The sequence below is a fragment of the Ochotona princeps genome, chromosome 3 (genome assembly GCF_030435755.1).
Source record: "Ochotona princeps isolate mOchPri1 chromosome 3, mOchPri1.hap1, whole genome shotgun sequence".
NCBI classification, from domain to species: domain Eukaryota; kingdom Metazoa; phylum Chordata; class Mammalia; order Lagomorpha; family Ochotonidae; genus Ochotona; species Ochotona princeps.
In genome coordinates, this window is record NC_080834.1 from 3,729,060 (window position 1) to 3,742,934 (window position 13,875).

Consider the following 13,875-nt stretch of genomic DNA (forward strand, 5'->3'; position numbering starts at 1 on the left):
TTCCAAAGCATGTGAAGTGCTTGGTAATCATTTCTTCAGTTCACTCTCAGAGTGCACTCTGCCGCGGTTTTCTTACATTATTTGTGTTCATTCCTGCCTTTTTTAGGTTCTTCATCTTTAAGCCTGACAGCTCTAGGTATTTCCTAAGCTCCGTTCCTGGCTCTTAGCATCCCTATTGATATCCTTATGGGACAGATCCATCCAGTTCTAGCTCTTAAGAACTATGAAAAATATGGCTTACCTTCAGAGACCTGATTGCTTCTATTTCTCTCTCTAGTTTGCTACCTCTCCAGATCTTAGATGTAAGCTGCCAATTTTGGACCCAATTTTGGAAAAAACAAAAAATCCTTTCCTTAATGCCAATAACCTGCTTCCAGGTCCACTCTTTTTGATCATCTTAGAATCTTCTTATTTTCTATGCCAGCGGTTTTTTATTCCATTCTCTACTTTATCTCCCTTAGGAATTAAGGCTATGCTTCCAAACAGCTGGTCTTTCCTTAAAACACTTTTGGGGGGGGGGAGGCGAGCAAAAGTTGTTATGAAAGTCTGCTAGAAAATTCTTTCATTGAAGGTGGGTATCTGGAACACATGCTGGCTTTTCTTTTGTTTATGCTGCTTCATAGTCAATGTGCTGGGATAATTTTTCTTAAATAGGAGTACGTGCCATTTTTGAGCTTGCTATACATTTATAAAGCATATAATTACAGTAACTAGGCATATTTTGACTACTAGAAAAAAGTAAGTGCTGTGCGATATTTATGTCTTTGCAATTTTTAAACATTTGTTTCTAAAAATACTTTTTAAAAGATTTATTTATTTTTATTTGAAAGAGAAGGAGAAACAGAGACAGAGAGAGAGGAACATCTTCCATCCATTGTTTATCTTCCAAATGGCTGCAAGAGTGGGGCTGAACCGGTCCTGTATATAAACTAAAATTGAAATGTCAATGAGCTAATCATAGGTTGTGGTTAAGAACGTGCTTTTTTTTTTCTTTTTTTTGTTTAACATACTGGTTACTCAAAACCATGTCAATTCCATAATGTTGCAAATTGCTGTTGATGTTATATTGGGACTCTTAATTGACTGCGATGGTATTCTACCAGCTCTGACTTCGGACCAGAAATGGTCTCCCCAAGAAACTGTTCAACCCATCTGGACAATAAGTAGCTGGACTCTATGCTTGATATACGTTTGCAAGGAAAGAATCTTGATTGAATTTGAACTGTAATACTGCATCAAGGTGGAGGAATCCACCAGGGGGGAGGGGCGTGGGGAGGGGTGGGGGGATTCCCAGAGCCTATGAAACTGTCACATAATGCAAAATAATTAATTAAAAAAAAAAAAAGAGTGGGGCTGAAATGATCTGAAGCCAAGAGCTTACTCCAGATCTTCCACATGGGTGCAGGGGTCCAAGGCTTTGGGCTATCCTATGGTGCTTTCCCACATCACAAGCAGGGAGCTGAACTAGAAGTGGAGCAGCCGGGCCCGATGCGGTAGCCTAGCTGCTAATGTCATTACCTTGCACGTGCTGGGATCCCACATGGGCACCAGTGCTAATCCCAGTGGTCCTATTTCCCATCCTGATCCCTGCTTGTGGCCTGGGAGGGCAGTTGAGGTTGGCCCAAAGCCTTGGGACCCTGCATCTGCATGGGAGACCCAGAGGAGGTTCCTGGCTCCTAGCTTTGGATTGGTGCAGTTCCTGCCATTGCAGCCACTTGGGGGAGTGAATCAATGGATGGAAGATCTTCCTCTCTGTATATCTGACTTTCCAATGAAAACAAATAAATCTTTCAAAAAAAGAAGAAGAAAAAGTGGAGCAGCTGGTACATGAACATGGATGGAGGAATAGCTTATTGAGCCACCATGCCAGTTTCTTATATTCTTGCATTTTAAAAAAAGAAGAATTAATATCAATCACTTATTAACATGAACCTTGCCAATCTTACATCAGGTTCAAGGCATTCTTGCATTTTTGTTTGCAATCAGCAAAATTTCAGGCATTGAGATTCTCTTTAAAATCAGAATACCCATTGGTTTAAATAATTGGATATTTGTTTTGTTTTCATTGGTTATATGTTTGAAAGAGGCGCACAAAGAGAAAGAGAAAGATCTTCCTTCTGCTGGTTCTCCTCTCAGATGGTCACTGCAGCCAGGGGTCGGGCAACGCAAGCCCAGGAGCCAGGAGTTTGTTCTGGTCTTCCAAGCGGGTGGCAGGTGTCCAGGCACTTGGGACACATGTGGCTGCTTTTCACAGGTCTTTTGGCAGGGAGCCGGATCACAGGTGGAGCAGCCAGGACTGATTGGTGCCTATAGGGGAGGCCAGTGCCTCAGGTAGCAGCTTTACAGGCTATGTCACAATGCAGGCTTCTGGAAATATTTTCTTACTTTTTGGGAAAAAAGAAAAGTATTATGCATTCAGGTTGAATTGTTCCATGATGGGACCTAAACTGACTTGGGAAGCAAAACTGATGAAACTAGTTAGACTGTTTTTCTTAAATGTAGGTTTCTATTATTCCAAGTAAATATTTAGTCAGCCCTTTTCTATTACTGGTGATTCTATGAGACTATGAGAGCTTAAAATGTCACTGTAGCAAAAAGACTATGATGTGCAGTTATGTGCAAATATATATAAAAGGGCAGTGCAGACCCCCTCCCCCCCAAAAAACCCCTTACTAGTGGGAGAGCTTTACTGTACCTTTATTGCTGGAAAGGGGATCCACGGCCAAATGATCTGCTTATTTATGCACTGGAAGTAAGGCACTGTGCTGGGTCCTGGGCTAAGAGTAAGGACAGTATTGTGTAGATTTGTAGGCATGAAAGTTTTTGTCCTTTCTAAGGAGTGCTAACACTGTGCTTGTCAAAAGAAAACATATAAAAGGCTAAAGTAGAAAACGGTGTGTAAGCATTATAAAACAAGCATTATTAGGAGTTCAAATGAGAGCTAGATTATTTTCAGCTCATATGGTTGAAATCAATCCTTTGTTGAAGAAAATGGGCCAAAAGCTAAATTTCAGAAGATGAATATGATCTGGATAAAGAATATGGGAAATGAAATTAAAATTCATTTTCTAAAAATTTATTTTTTATGTGAAAGGCAGAGTTATAGAGAAAAGTAGAGAGAGAGAAAGAGAGAGAGAGAGAGAGAGAGAGAGAGAGAGAGAGAGAATGAGAGAGAATGTTCCATCTGCTGGTTCCCTCCCCAAATGACCTCACAGCCAGGACTGAACTGATCTGAAGCCAGGAGCCTGGAGCTTCTTCTGGGTCTCTCATGTGGGTGCAGGGGCCCAAGGACATGAGCCATCTGCTGTTTTCACAGACCATAAACCGGGAGCTGGATCAGAAGTGGAGCAATCAGGAGGACAGGAACTGGCACCTATGTGGGATGCTGGTGCCATAAGCAAAGGATCAGCCTACTATGCCACAACATTGGCCCCAACATTAAGATTCTGAATGAAACAATTGCTTTTTTCCTCTATCCTTTAATTTTAAATCTAGACAAAGCAGAATTACCTCTCTCCATGGTGTGCAGAAAACCTAGGTTATAGTTGCGCGTTTGCTGCTGATTAGCCATGTAATCTGGGGCAGTCTGGACCGTGAGAGAAGAGGGGATCTTCAAACTTGCCACTGATTGTTCCTCTGTTTAGAGTAATCCCCCCATGCTTTGATATCTTCAGCAATAAAATGGGCATTCTCGTTCCATGTGTTCATTGGGGATTAAAAAATAAAATGCTGGGCTTGGCAGCGTGGCCTAGTGGCTAAGGTCCTCGCCTTGATCCCATATGGCTGCTGGTTCTAATCCCGGCAGCTCCACTTCCTCTCTATCTCTCCTCCTCTCAGTATATGTGACTTTGTAATAAAAATAAAATAAATCTTTAAAAATATATAAAAAATAAAATAAAATGCTGTCATAAAAATTTGGAGTTATCGTATGACTGAATTAGGGTTGCACGTTCAGGAGCTGCGTGTCTATCATAGTCTGTTTTTGAAACAAAACTCTTGCTTATTTACAGATCGAAAACTGTAACTACGCAGTGGAGCTTGGAAAGAACAAGGCTAAGTTCTCTTTGGTTGGCATTGCTGGACAAGACCTGAATGAAGGGAACGCGACCCTCACTCTAGCGTTGGTGTGGCAGCTCATGAGACGGTAACGGCTGATGGCTTTACAGCAACACTGTCAGTTTTATTCTGCCAGATATTTCAGCTAAACCCGTAGCAACCTCTGAAGGAACACGAAAGAAATGTACAATAACAAAATACTACTTTTTCAAAGGTTGAACGAGGGTTATGCGTGTGTTTTGTCAACTATGTTTTATTCTTAAAAAATGAGTCTGTGTCTGGCAATAGCATCGATTGTATTCATACACGTTAAAGACAGTTTGTAAAGAGTTGGTTTAGAGTTCTAAAGTGCTAAGTAGTAGCTTTCATTTCTGATTAGAGAACGTTTGAATGTAATCACATGCAAATGCCAGGCTAAAATTAGAACTATGTATTAGTCCAGACTCTTTAAGAATATGATTTAAATATTAATAGAAATAATGCAAAAAAAATGTTTCATTTCTTTCCATCCCAGCTAGGCACCTTTTCTGTTGCAGGTACACACTGAACGTGCTGTCAGATCTCGGAGAGGGTGAGAAAGTAAATGATGATGTTATTATCAAATGGGTCAATCAGACTCTTAAAAATGCAAACAAAAGTACTTCTATTTCCAGTTTTAAGGTAATCAAGATTTTTTTTAAAGTCTCTTATAAATTTAAGAAATAATGTGTTGGTTCATAATTACATTGCTTTTATATCTCAGAACTAGTTTATTAGCTTAGGCATATGAATTACTTGGCATGTGTAGAATAGAAATACTCAGTTTGATCTTTTTTTTACTTTTAATTAAGTTGTCCTATTCAGTATCGATGTAGGTTAGTATTATTGGACTATAATGATCTGATCTTAACAGTGGAAGCATAGAGCCAAAACGATCCAAGAGTCAAGAAAGAAAGATTGAAAACACGATTGTTTCTGTGGGACCCATAATGTTTTGTGCTCCCTGGCAGCAGTCTCAGAATTGTATTGACATCATTTCCAAGGCATAACAGAGCCAGCCAAACCGATTCAAGTGGGAATTGAGAAAACTGGTAGGAAAAAAAAATATCTTATCATCTGGCTTCATAATGCACTTAACACGCACTTCTGAGCATTTGTGGATGATTCATAAAGCACTCCAAATATAATCTGTGCGTACATACCCACTAATTTTCCATGCATTTCCATTGTGTTTTGCTTTTGCATGCACGCTGGTTGTCAGCTGTGAATAAGCATGCCTGCTTGTACACATCCATTCAGTGAATCTTGTGCCTATGATTTTATTACATGTGAAAAAGTAGCAATTTGTATTTTTTTAGTGAAATGAAAAAGTACGAACGGATGAATCACTAGGCTGTTGTAAGAGACACCTACCCATCTTTTCCCTCCCTGTGCTGACGCTCTGTATGCTTAGCAACGATGGAAGAATGGTCTCTGTGTGAGAAATTGACAAAGTCAGTATTCTCGTCTTTACTAATAATGAAGGCTAAAAAAATGGCTTTTAAAACAGGACAGGTAGATGTTGGCAGAGGTATTACATGGGTACCAGTTAAAGTGCTTTTTTCTCCCTTTGTCATCTTGGAAGGAACTAAGATCATGTATTTTTATTATTGCTTATTGAAGTTTTTTATTTCATGGTTTCTCCATATGTTTTAGACATAAACACAAATTAAATATGCAAAATGAGTATGTATTATAAAAATTCTGTAATTGGGAGTTACTGTTTAATATTAGCATACTGAAATGATATGCATTTGCATATTACTTTATAAAAATAGTAGGTAATTATATAATTAAACCAAATACAATGAGAAAATATTTAGCAACAAATTTAAAACAAACAAAAGTTAATTAATACTTATTGATACTTATTATTATTGATAGTTAATATACTTATATGATACTTATTATACTTATATACATATACTATAACGTAAATGATCAAATTAGAGCAACTAATGCAGTTAACGTTATCATGAATGACAAGTTCAGTTGATTTGTTCCAACTAAGTGGTCAGATAAGAGCGGGTAGAAGATGGTTTGATTTGTAGACCAGATGGAAATGGGCTTTGGAATGAAGGAGAATCAGAACTCCTGACATTTGAGTCCTGGGTCACTGGAAAGCAGAGTAACATTCAAAGAAATGGGGATGTCTTGAGGTGAAACTGGTGTCTGGGAAAGGTGATTTAAGTCAGTTTTAAACCTACAGAATTGGGGGTCATTTTCAGCATTTGGTGAAAGGGAATACAGACTTAATCATGAGTTGATTTAAAGAGCAAAAATGGGATTAGTCAAACCCAGTAAGGGAGAGTGCTTACGAAAGACACTCAGGGGAATACAGTTCAACGTAGGACAGAAGAGTGTAGGAGCTACTTGAGAAGAACATCTCTAGAGAGAGCACGTGGCAATGAGTGCTATAAAACACCACCACGTCTGGAGGCGGTCACAACAATCATTATCAAGACTGTGCTATAATTAGAAATTTCAGAAAAGACGAATTTACCCTTTTTAGTTGCAAAGCAATTTTCCCACACCGAGAAGATAGGGAAGTGCTATTCCAACAAATAACACTCATCACCGTTACCCTTTACTGAGTTCCACTTCTGTGCAAAGCAATCTGCACATTGTTTAATTCTCTCAGGGACTCTATGAGCAAAAGATTAAGCATTAGAGAAGCGAAATGACTTGTCCATTATCATGCACCTTTTACGCAGAACAGTCAGATTTTACATGATACGTATATTTACTACTGGATTAAAAGCCAGGCTTTGGAGTACATGGCCCTGGATTTGACCCTTGGTCCAATCATTTATTAGTTGTATGATCTATTGCTTATTTATGCCCCCAAAGAGTCAAGGTTACCCTGTGTAGGTGCCGTGCTAGTCACTACAACTATGAAGTGCCCACAAAGAGCTCAATATTTAGGGAAGGAGACAAATTAAGAAAACAGAAATCGTTCTATGGGGTATCAACAATCAGCAAATAAGGAGACTCCACAAAGTTTAGAGAAAATGGGTATTGTGAAAAAGCAAACAAACAAACCTCTGCATAGATTTCAAAAATTTCCACACCAATGGCAGGCACTGGGTGTAGTGATTAAGATGCATTTTAACACTGACACCCAGATGGGGTTGTTTGGGTCTAAGTCACAGATCCTGCTCACCCCGAGTGACTCACCCCCAGCTGCCTCCCATGTGGGAGACCAGGACTGCAGCCCTGGCTGTTGAGAGCCTCTGGAGTGTAAATCGGTGGGTGCAATCTGTCTCTCTCTGTGTGTCTCTGCCTTTCAAATAAAATAAAATTAATAATTTTTTAAGAACTGCACCAAAACAACTTCTTTTAATTCGATTTTCCGTAAACTTCCTGAAGTACTCTTTATGTACATCAGCTAAAGAGTGGATGGGAACACATGAAGGGACGTTTGTTTTACACCAAAGAAATCTCAGCAGTTTACGCTGACAGAGCCTGTGTCTCTGAGGAGACAGAACTTACTTCTGACTCAACACTTCACATCTGGTGACCTTGAACAAGCAATCCACTTCTCTGCACTTTGGTCTCTCCATATCTGAAATGGAGATATGAATGACTTCGATCTTCTGGGTTTGTTGTTAGACTCGGTTAACAAATGTAAACCTGGCACCTAAGAAGGGCTCAGTGATTTGGCATACTCTGGTGTTGGAGCTGCCAACATATTGAGCGTATCCCAGCGGGGCAGGAGAGGCACTAGCTCCTGCTGAGTCTTGTAGGGAGCGCTCATGCCCACATCACTGTTTACTTTCATTTCTAAACACTAAAAGGGAGCGCAATGGAACGGAGTTTATTAGGTAACTGGTATCAGATTAAAAGAAGGCAATATGCGAGGTCTCCAAAGAGTTTATGCAAATGTGTATTATAAAAAAAACTGTATGCATCTCAAAAATTTCAAAAGTGTATTTCTTAATTCCATTTTTATAAACTTTTTGAAGTATTATCCTACCCCTTACTATACTGCAAATGAGGTTAATTAAACTCCAGGTAGGCTCTCTTTAAGATTCTTAATAGCTTCTTTTTGCTTAAATCATTTATTAAGCAATCATTATTAAAATCAGATTATTAAGAAAACGGAAAGAACAACTGATATAAACACATTTACATAGTAAACTCCTTCCCCTTTGTAAGTTTTTCACTGACAGTTACATATCAAAGGAGATGAAAGATGAGAGGAATCTGAAATTGTATTCAGCAACTTAAGCTTTTCATTACCACATGGTAAAAACTTTTCCCAGGGTGATTTACAAGAAAATAGGTAGAAAAAAAAAATCTTTGTTTTCCAAGTCTAAGTGAAGACGTTTTTAAAATTCTACACCAATTAACCAAAATATTACACTATTGAGCAATTTGTTTTTGAATCATCTTAGAAATGTGTAAAAGGTAAGCTCAGAGCAATTATTCTAGGATGATATATTTATTTTAGAAAGTATAATAGTATACAGTCACTTAGAAAGCTTACTAAAAATAGATTGCCAGTATTATTCAGATTATCCTACTCATTAAAAGTCGGGCTAAATTTTTAATAAGCACCCAAGTTACTTTGTATGGAAGTATTCTGTAGATGAGTGAGGAAACATGTAAGAAGTAGAAGAGAAAAATACCCTCCCTTTCTCACCCCCAACAAACCAGGTCCAGATAACCAGTACCAGATTAAGGGACCTTACTGTTTTGTTTTTTTAAGATTTATTTACTTTCATTGGAAAGCCAGATATACATAGAGAGGGAGATACCGAGAGAAAGATCTTCCATCTGCTGGTTCACTTCCTAAGTGGCTGCAGTGGTTGGAGCTGAGCTGAGCTAAAGCCGGGAGCCAGGAGCCTCTTCTGGGTTTCCCACACGGGTGCAGGTTCCCAAGGAGTTGGGCCATACTCCACTGCTTTTGCACGCCACAGGCAGGAAGCTGAATGGGAAATGGAACAGCCAGGACATGAACTGGTACCCACATGGGATCCTGACAGTTGCATGGTAAGGATTTAGCCACCAGATCATTGCGTCGGGGCTGGCCTAGTAACCTTCAAATTGTTTCATCAGACATTTACCCAAATTTGGTTAGAAATTGTGCCAGATGCTTTGACCTTTAGTAATACTCCTAAGAATCTTTGGATATTTTAGAGATTAGAAAAGGTACTTGGGACATCAAGTAACAGAAACCCGATTTAAGATATTTTAGACCAAAAAAAAAGAGGAACTGATTACAATGACAGAAATCTAGACATAGAGTAAACTTTGGGATTGGTGAGCCAATTGGTTGAATTTCATTTAGGACGTGGGGTTTTACCCATCTCTTCTTTGCCATCTAACATGTCAGTTTCACCCTAAGTAAGTTGGCTCCCCTTGGGCCCGGCACGATGGCCTAGCGGCTAAATTCCTCGCCTTGAACACACCAGGATCCCATATGGGTGCCGGTTCTAATCCCAGTGGCTCCACTTCCCATCCAGCTCCCTGCTTGTGACCTGGGAAAGCAGTAGAGGAAGGCCCAAGGCCTTGGGACCCTGCACCCATGTGAGAGACCCGGAAAAGGCTCCTAGCTCCAGATTGGCGCAGCATGGCCATTGCAGTTACTTGGGGAGTGAATCATCGGATGGAAGATCTTCCTCTCTGTCTCTCCTCCTCTCTGTATATCCACCTTTCCAATAAAAATAAATAAATCTTAAAAGAAAAAAAAAAGAAGTCTGGCTCCGCTCTGGATCACATACAGATAGCAGCTGGTTGTGAGCACTTCATTCTCTCCGTCATTTCCAAGCAGAGAGTTTGTCAGCTCTCCATAGCTTACATTAAACCCAAATTAAATCATTTGATAATAAGATTATTCTATTAGACTTGGACTACTGTTCCAAGCCTGTTTTTGATTATGGCTTTCCTAAAGAGTTTTTTTTTTTAAGATGCTTGGTTTCCAGATATCTTATTTCCATGAAATGTTGTGGGAGAGATAAACTGTTTATTTTCTTAGGCACTACATATATATATAAAATGGATAAAGTTGTCACTTGGCCTCCATTGAGAGTAGAGGTTAGAACTGTTCGCTCCTGGAGCTGTGAATGAGATGTTTTCTTTAAAGCCCTTGTCCAAGTGAGGGAGGTATGGATACAAAGCAAAATTAAAGTTCTATTAAGATAGGAAAAGAAGTAAGCAATGAGAAGATTCTAACAAGGAAAGCACTGTGGTTATAATTCAGGTAAAAAGAGAGCAGAAGAGAGAGGAACATTGTTCCAGTATTGGTAGGTTGCAAAACAAATTCAGATACAGAGTTCTGACTGCAGTGTTGTATCCATTAACATTTAGTTATCCGTTGTTAGTTGGCCAGGTAGCTTCAAGATGCAAAAATCTTTGGTGTTAGAATTAGATTGTCATTGTTTAGATACTGATTCTGTACTTAATTGGTTGTGTCAAATCATTTGAGCTTTATTATTAGGATTTGGGGATTAAAATGATACTTACGTAAGCCAACGCATGTCAAGTAACAATGCATTTGTAAATAGTAGTTCCCTTTCACTATTGTCTTTTTTTTCCCCTAAAAAAATATTAAGTGCCAGTTAGGAATGAATGGTCTAAGAAATATTACTAAAATATGTAAAATTATCAATGTAAAATTGCTCTCCTATTCCCTTTCAAAAGTTGCTTAGTTTTTACAGAAAGGATACAATAGTTGGCATACTTAATGACTGTCATATTGACAAACTTTCTTCAGGTACGGTGACAACTCTACACTATAATTTGTATCGAGATAGAAGGAAAAGCAGATTTTAAATGATATGTGTGCTGGTTGTAGAACAGCTGAATAGTAGGAGCAATAAAAGCAGAGAGATTACTCTCAATTTTACAACCATAACCAGATGAATCTGCTAATGAAAGGTATTTATGAGCGTTCACCTCTTCTTTATTTTCTAGGATAAATCCATTAGCACAAGTTTACCTGTCCTAGACTTAATAGATGCCATCACGCCCAATGCAGTTCGTCAAGAAATGATCAAACGAGAAAACCTGTCTGATGAGGACAAGCTAAACAACGCTAAGTACGGCTTGATGGTTTATCTTGTAACACACATGGGCTTTAAAAGTATAATTTAAAATTTATCCTTCTATGTCCAGCTTGTATGAGGAATAGGATGTCAATTTGCAGGCAGAACCTTTGGGTGAAGTTAATCTTATCTAAGTTTTTCCTTTATGAATACTAAATGAGAACATAGTAGATTACAATTACCAAGATTTTTTTTTTTTATCTTTTCAAGATATGCCATCTCCGTTGCTCGAAAGATTGGTGCCCGGATATACGCATTACCTGATGACCTCGTAGAAGTAAAACCAAAGATGGTTATGACGGTGTTCGCGTGCTTAATGGGAAGAGGACTGAACAGAATAAAATAATGAAACACAAAATATGATTTTCTGCCACATTAAATGTATTGAATGCCTCACAGTTTACAGAATTCTGAAATGTAGTGGGTATAAAATCAGAGATTATTTGTATGTCTGAAATAGTCATATGCTCATTAGTGAATTCATTGTCCTGTTCATAGTAGTTACAGTTAGTCAGCCTTTTTGGATAAAGTAATTATTTTACCAATCAATATTGATCATAGAGTATGTTCATCACAAATGATATTTCATGATTGAAATCATCTGTTTCCGCAAAGTCTCATTTAAACAAGACTGATTCATTACTTTTCATGGTTCAAAAAAGAACAATACAGAAGGTTCTGTAGGTTCTGCTGTGAAATGTGTTTTGACTTTTTTTTGGTGTGATATCTAATTTTGATGTTGAATGTATTTACTTACAATCCAGTTTAATCCTTCCATTTTCTTCTTCTGACTATGTAAAGTGAATTTTAACTTTCTGTATTTTCTATATTGCCTAAAACTTTAAAGGGACAAGTACTGTTCATTAACATTAAGCTTTTTACATATATGACAACTAATTCTTAGGCCCCAATGTTCACTCTCTAGTTTGGTAAGACAGCCCTATCTATGACATACATTATGTACTATATGTTGTTAGGATGTTATTTATCCCATATATAATTTTGCACCTGATTTTCCGAAGTATCCCTAAATGGTATGTATAAACCATTAAGTATTTATTTTGCCTCCAGGAATGTGTGACACCTTTCAATTTGTGGATACATGATATATAAACATTTCTTTTAAATACTCACTTTGAATACACATGTGTTTTTCAATAGACTCTTTTCAAATACTTGTAGCCAAACATTGGTTAAAACATCTCTAGGCAAGCTGACATGACCCTGTTAGCCTCATGTTATAATTGCTAGTTTACATTTATACTGAAACAAACCCTCTATAACTTATAATATGTTCACTGAATATCTGTAGGGGAAAGCAAAAATTACTCAACAAAGAATATTTTCACAGCATCCTATACACTGGCAACGTTTGGTAAACACTTGTGTTAGACCTGTGTTTGAATTTTAGCAGCAGTCCAGTTCTACTGTTCAGAATTAAATCTGGCTCTCTGCTTCCTCCCTCTTGTATTGTTAGTGCCAGTGAGCAATACTGCTATGCAACAAAAAGCCTGTCACTTTATGTCAATATGAGTGAATGGTTTAAATCCTCCTTTTACTATTGATTCAGACATACATGTTGGTAAGAGTGAGACTCTCCGAGTGTTTAGAATAGGATCTTTTTAAAATGAAATGACCAATAGGTGGAATATTCAAATGTATTCTTCTACGGGAAATTTCCTTCCCTTTTATATTTTGATGATTGTTTTCTTATATGATGATTAAGATACATTCTTGCTCTTTTGTGACATTATTTAAATCATGCCCCCCCCCTTTGATTTTTCACCATTATATTTACTAAACTGATTAACAGGAAATTTGGCACTTTAGGATATTCTTTTCCTCATAATATATGTTTAATAAAAATGCTGTGTATGTAGAAATGCGTCAGTATTTATTTCATTGAAATAAAATTGGATAGCCTTGAAAATTAGCCAAGTAATTTTTTTTCAGTAAAAAACACCACTCCTCAATGAATCAGTGAGACAAAAAACATGATTAGATCACTTTGCAAGGTAGTGACAGTTCTTTTGTTCTTTTTTCTTTTTGTCTTCTGTGCTTTTCTTTCCTTCTTTCTTTTTATCTTTCATTTTTTTTTTAAGATTTATTAATTCACTGTGAAAGTCAGAGATACAGAGACAGGGAGAGACAAAGAGAAAAACACCTTCCATTTGCTGATTCACTCTTCAAATGGGACACACAGTGACCAGAGCTGGTCCAGGCTGAAGCCAGGAGCCAGGAGCTGCATGCAGGTCTCCTGCACAGGTGGCAGGAGCCCAAGCATTTGGCCATCATTTGCTGCCTTCCTGGGAGCATTAGCAGAGAGCTGGGACAGAAGCAGAGTAGCCAGTGCTCGAACTGGAATCTGATGGGATGCCGGCCTCGCAAGCAGAGGCTTACCCCTCTGCCACACAACATCAGTCCCTCTCTTTTCCCCTATTATGAGGAATTTTATTGAAAACCAACTGCCTGATTTTTGTAAGTTAGGTTTTTGTTGATTTAGAGTGAATCAAGCAGTACGTTAACATGAACTTATTGGTGTCATAATCTATGTATAATCCCATATTAGATCCAGGGAGATTCCAACTGAGAAAAATACAAAGTTTTGGGGCCAGCGTGGTGGCACAGCAAGCTAATCCTCTGCCCTGTGGTGCCAGGATCCCATATGGTTGCCAGCTCAAGTCGGCTGCGCCATTTGCAATCCCTATGGCCTGGGAAAGTAGCGGAGGATGTCCTGCTTTCCAGTGGGAGA

General features: G+C 38.3%; 1 protein-coding gene across 3 annotated transcripts in view; it reads left to right on the top strand.

The window, feature by feature from the left end:
- The window catches only part of PLS1 (plastin 1), a 133,395-nt gene extending 120,389 nt beyond the window's left edge, over positions 1–13,006 (top strand). For all 3 annotated transcript variants that reach the window (XM_058661402.1, XM_058661401.1, XM_058661400.1), the window contains 4 exons: positions 4,011–4,144; positions 4,593–4,716; positions 10,993–11,117; positions 11,334–13,006. In XM_058661402.1, the coding sequence (XP_058517385.1) occupies positions 4,011–4,144; positions 4,593–4,716; positions 10,993–11,117; positions 11,334–11,469 (519 nt within the window). In that variant the 3' untranslated portion in view covers positions 11,470–13,006. The remainder of the gene's footprint in view (positions 1–4,010; positions 4,145–4,592; positions 4,717–10,992; positions 11,118–11,333) is intronic.
- The last annotated feature ends 869 nt before the right edge of the window (positions 13,007–13,875 follow it).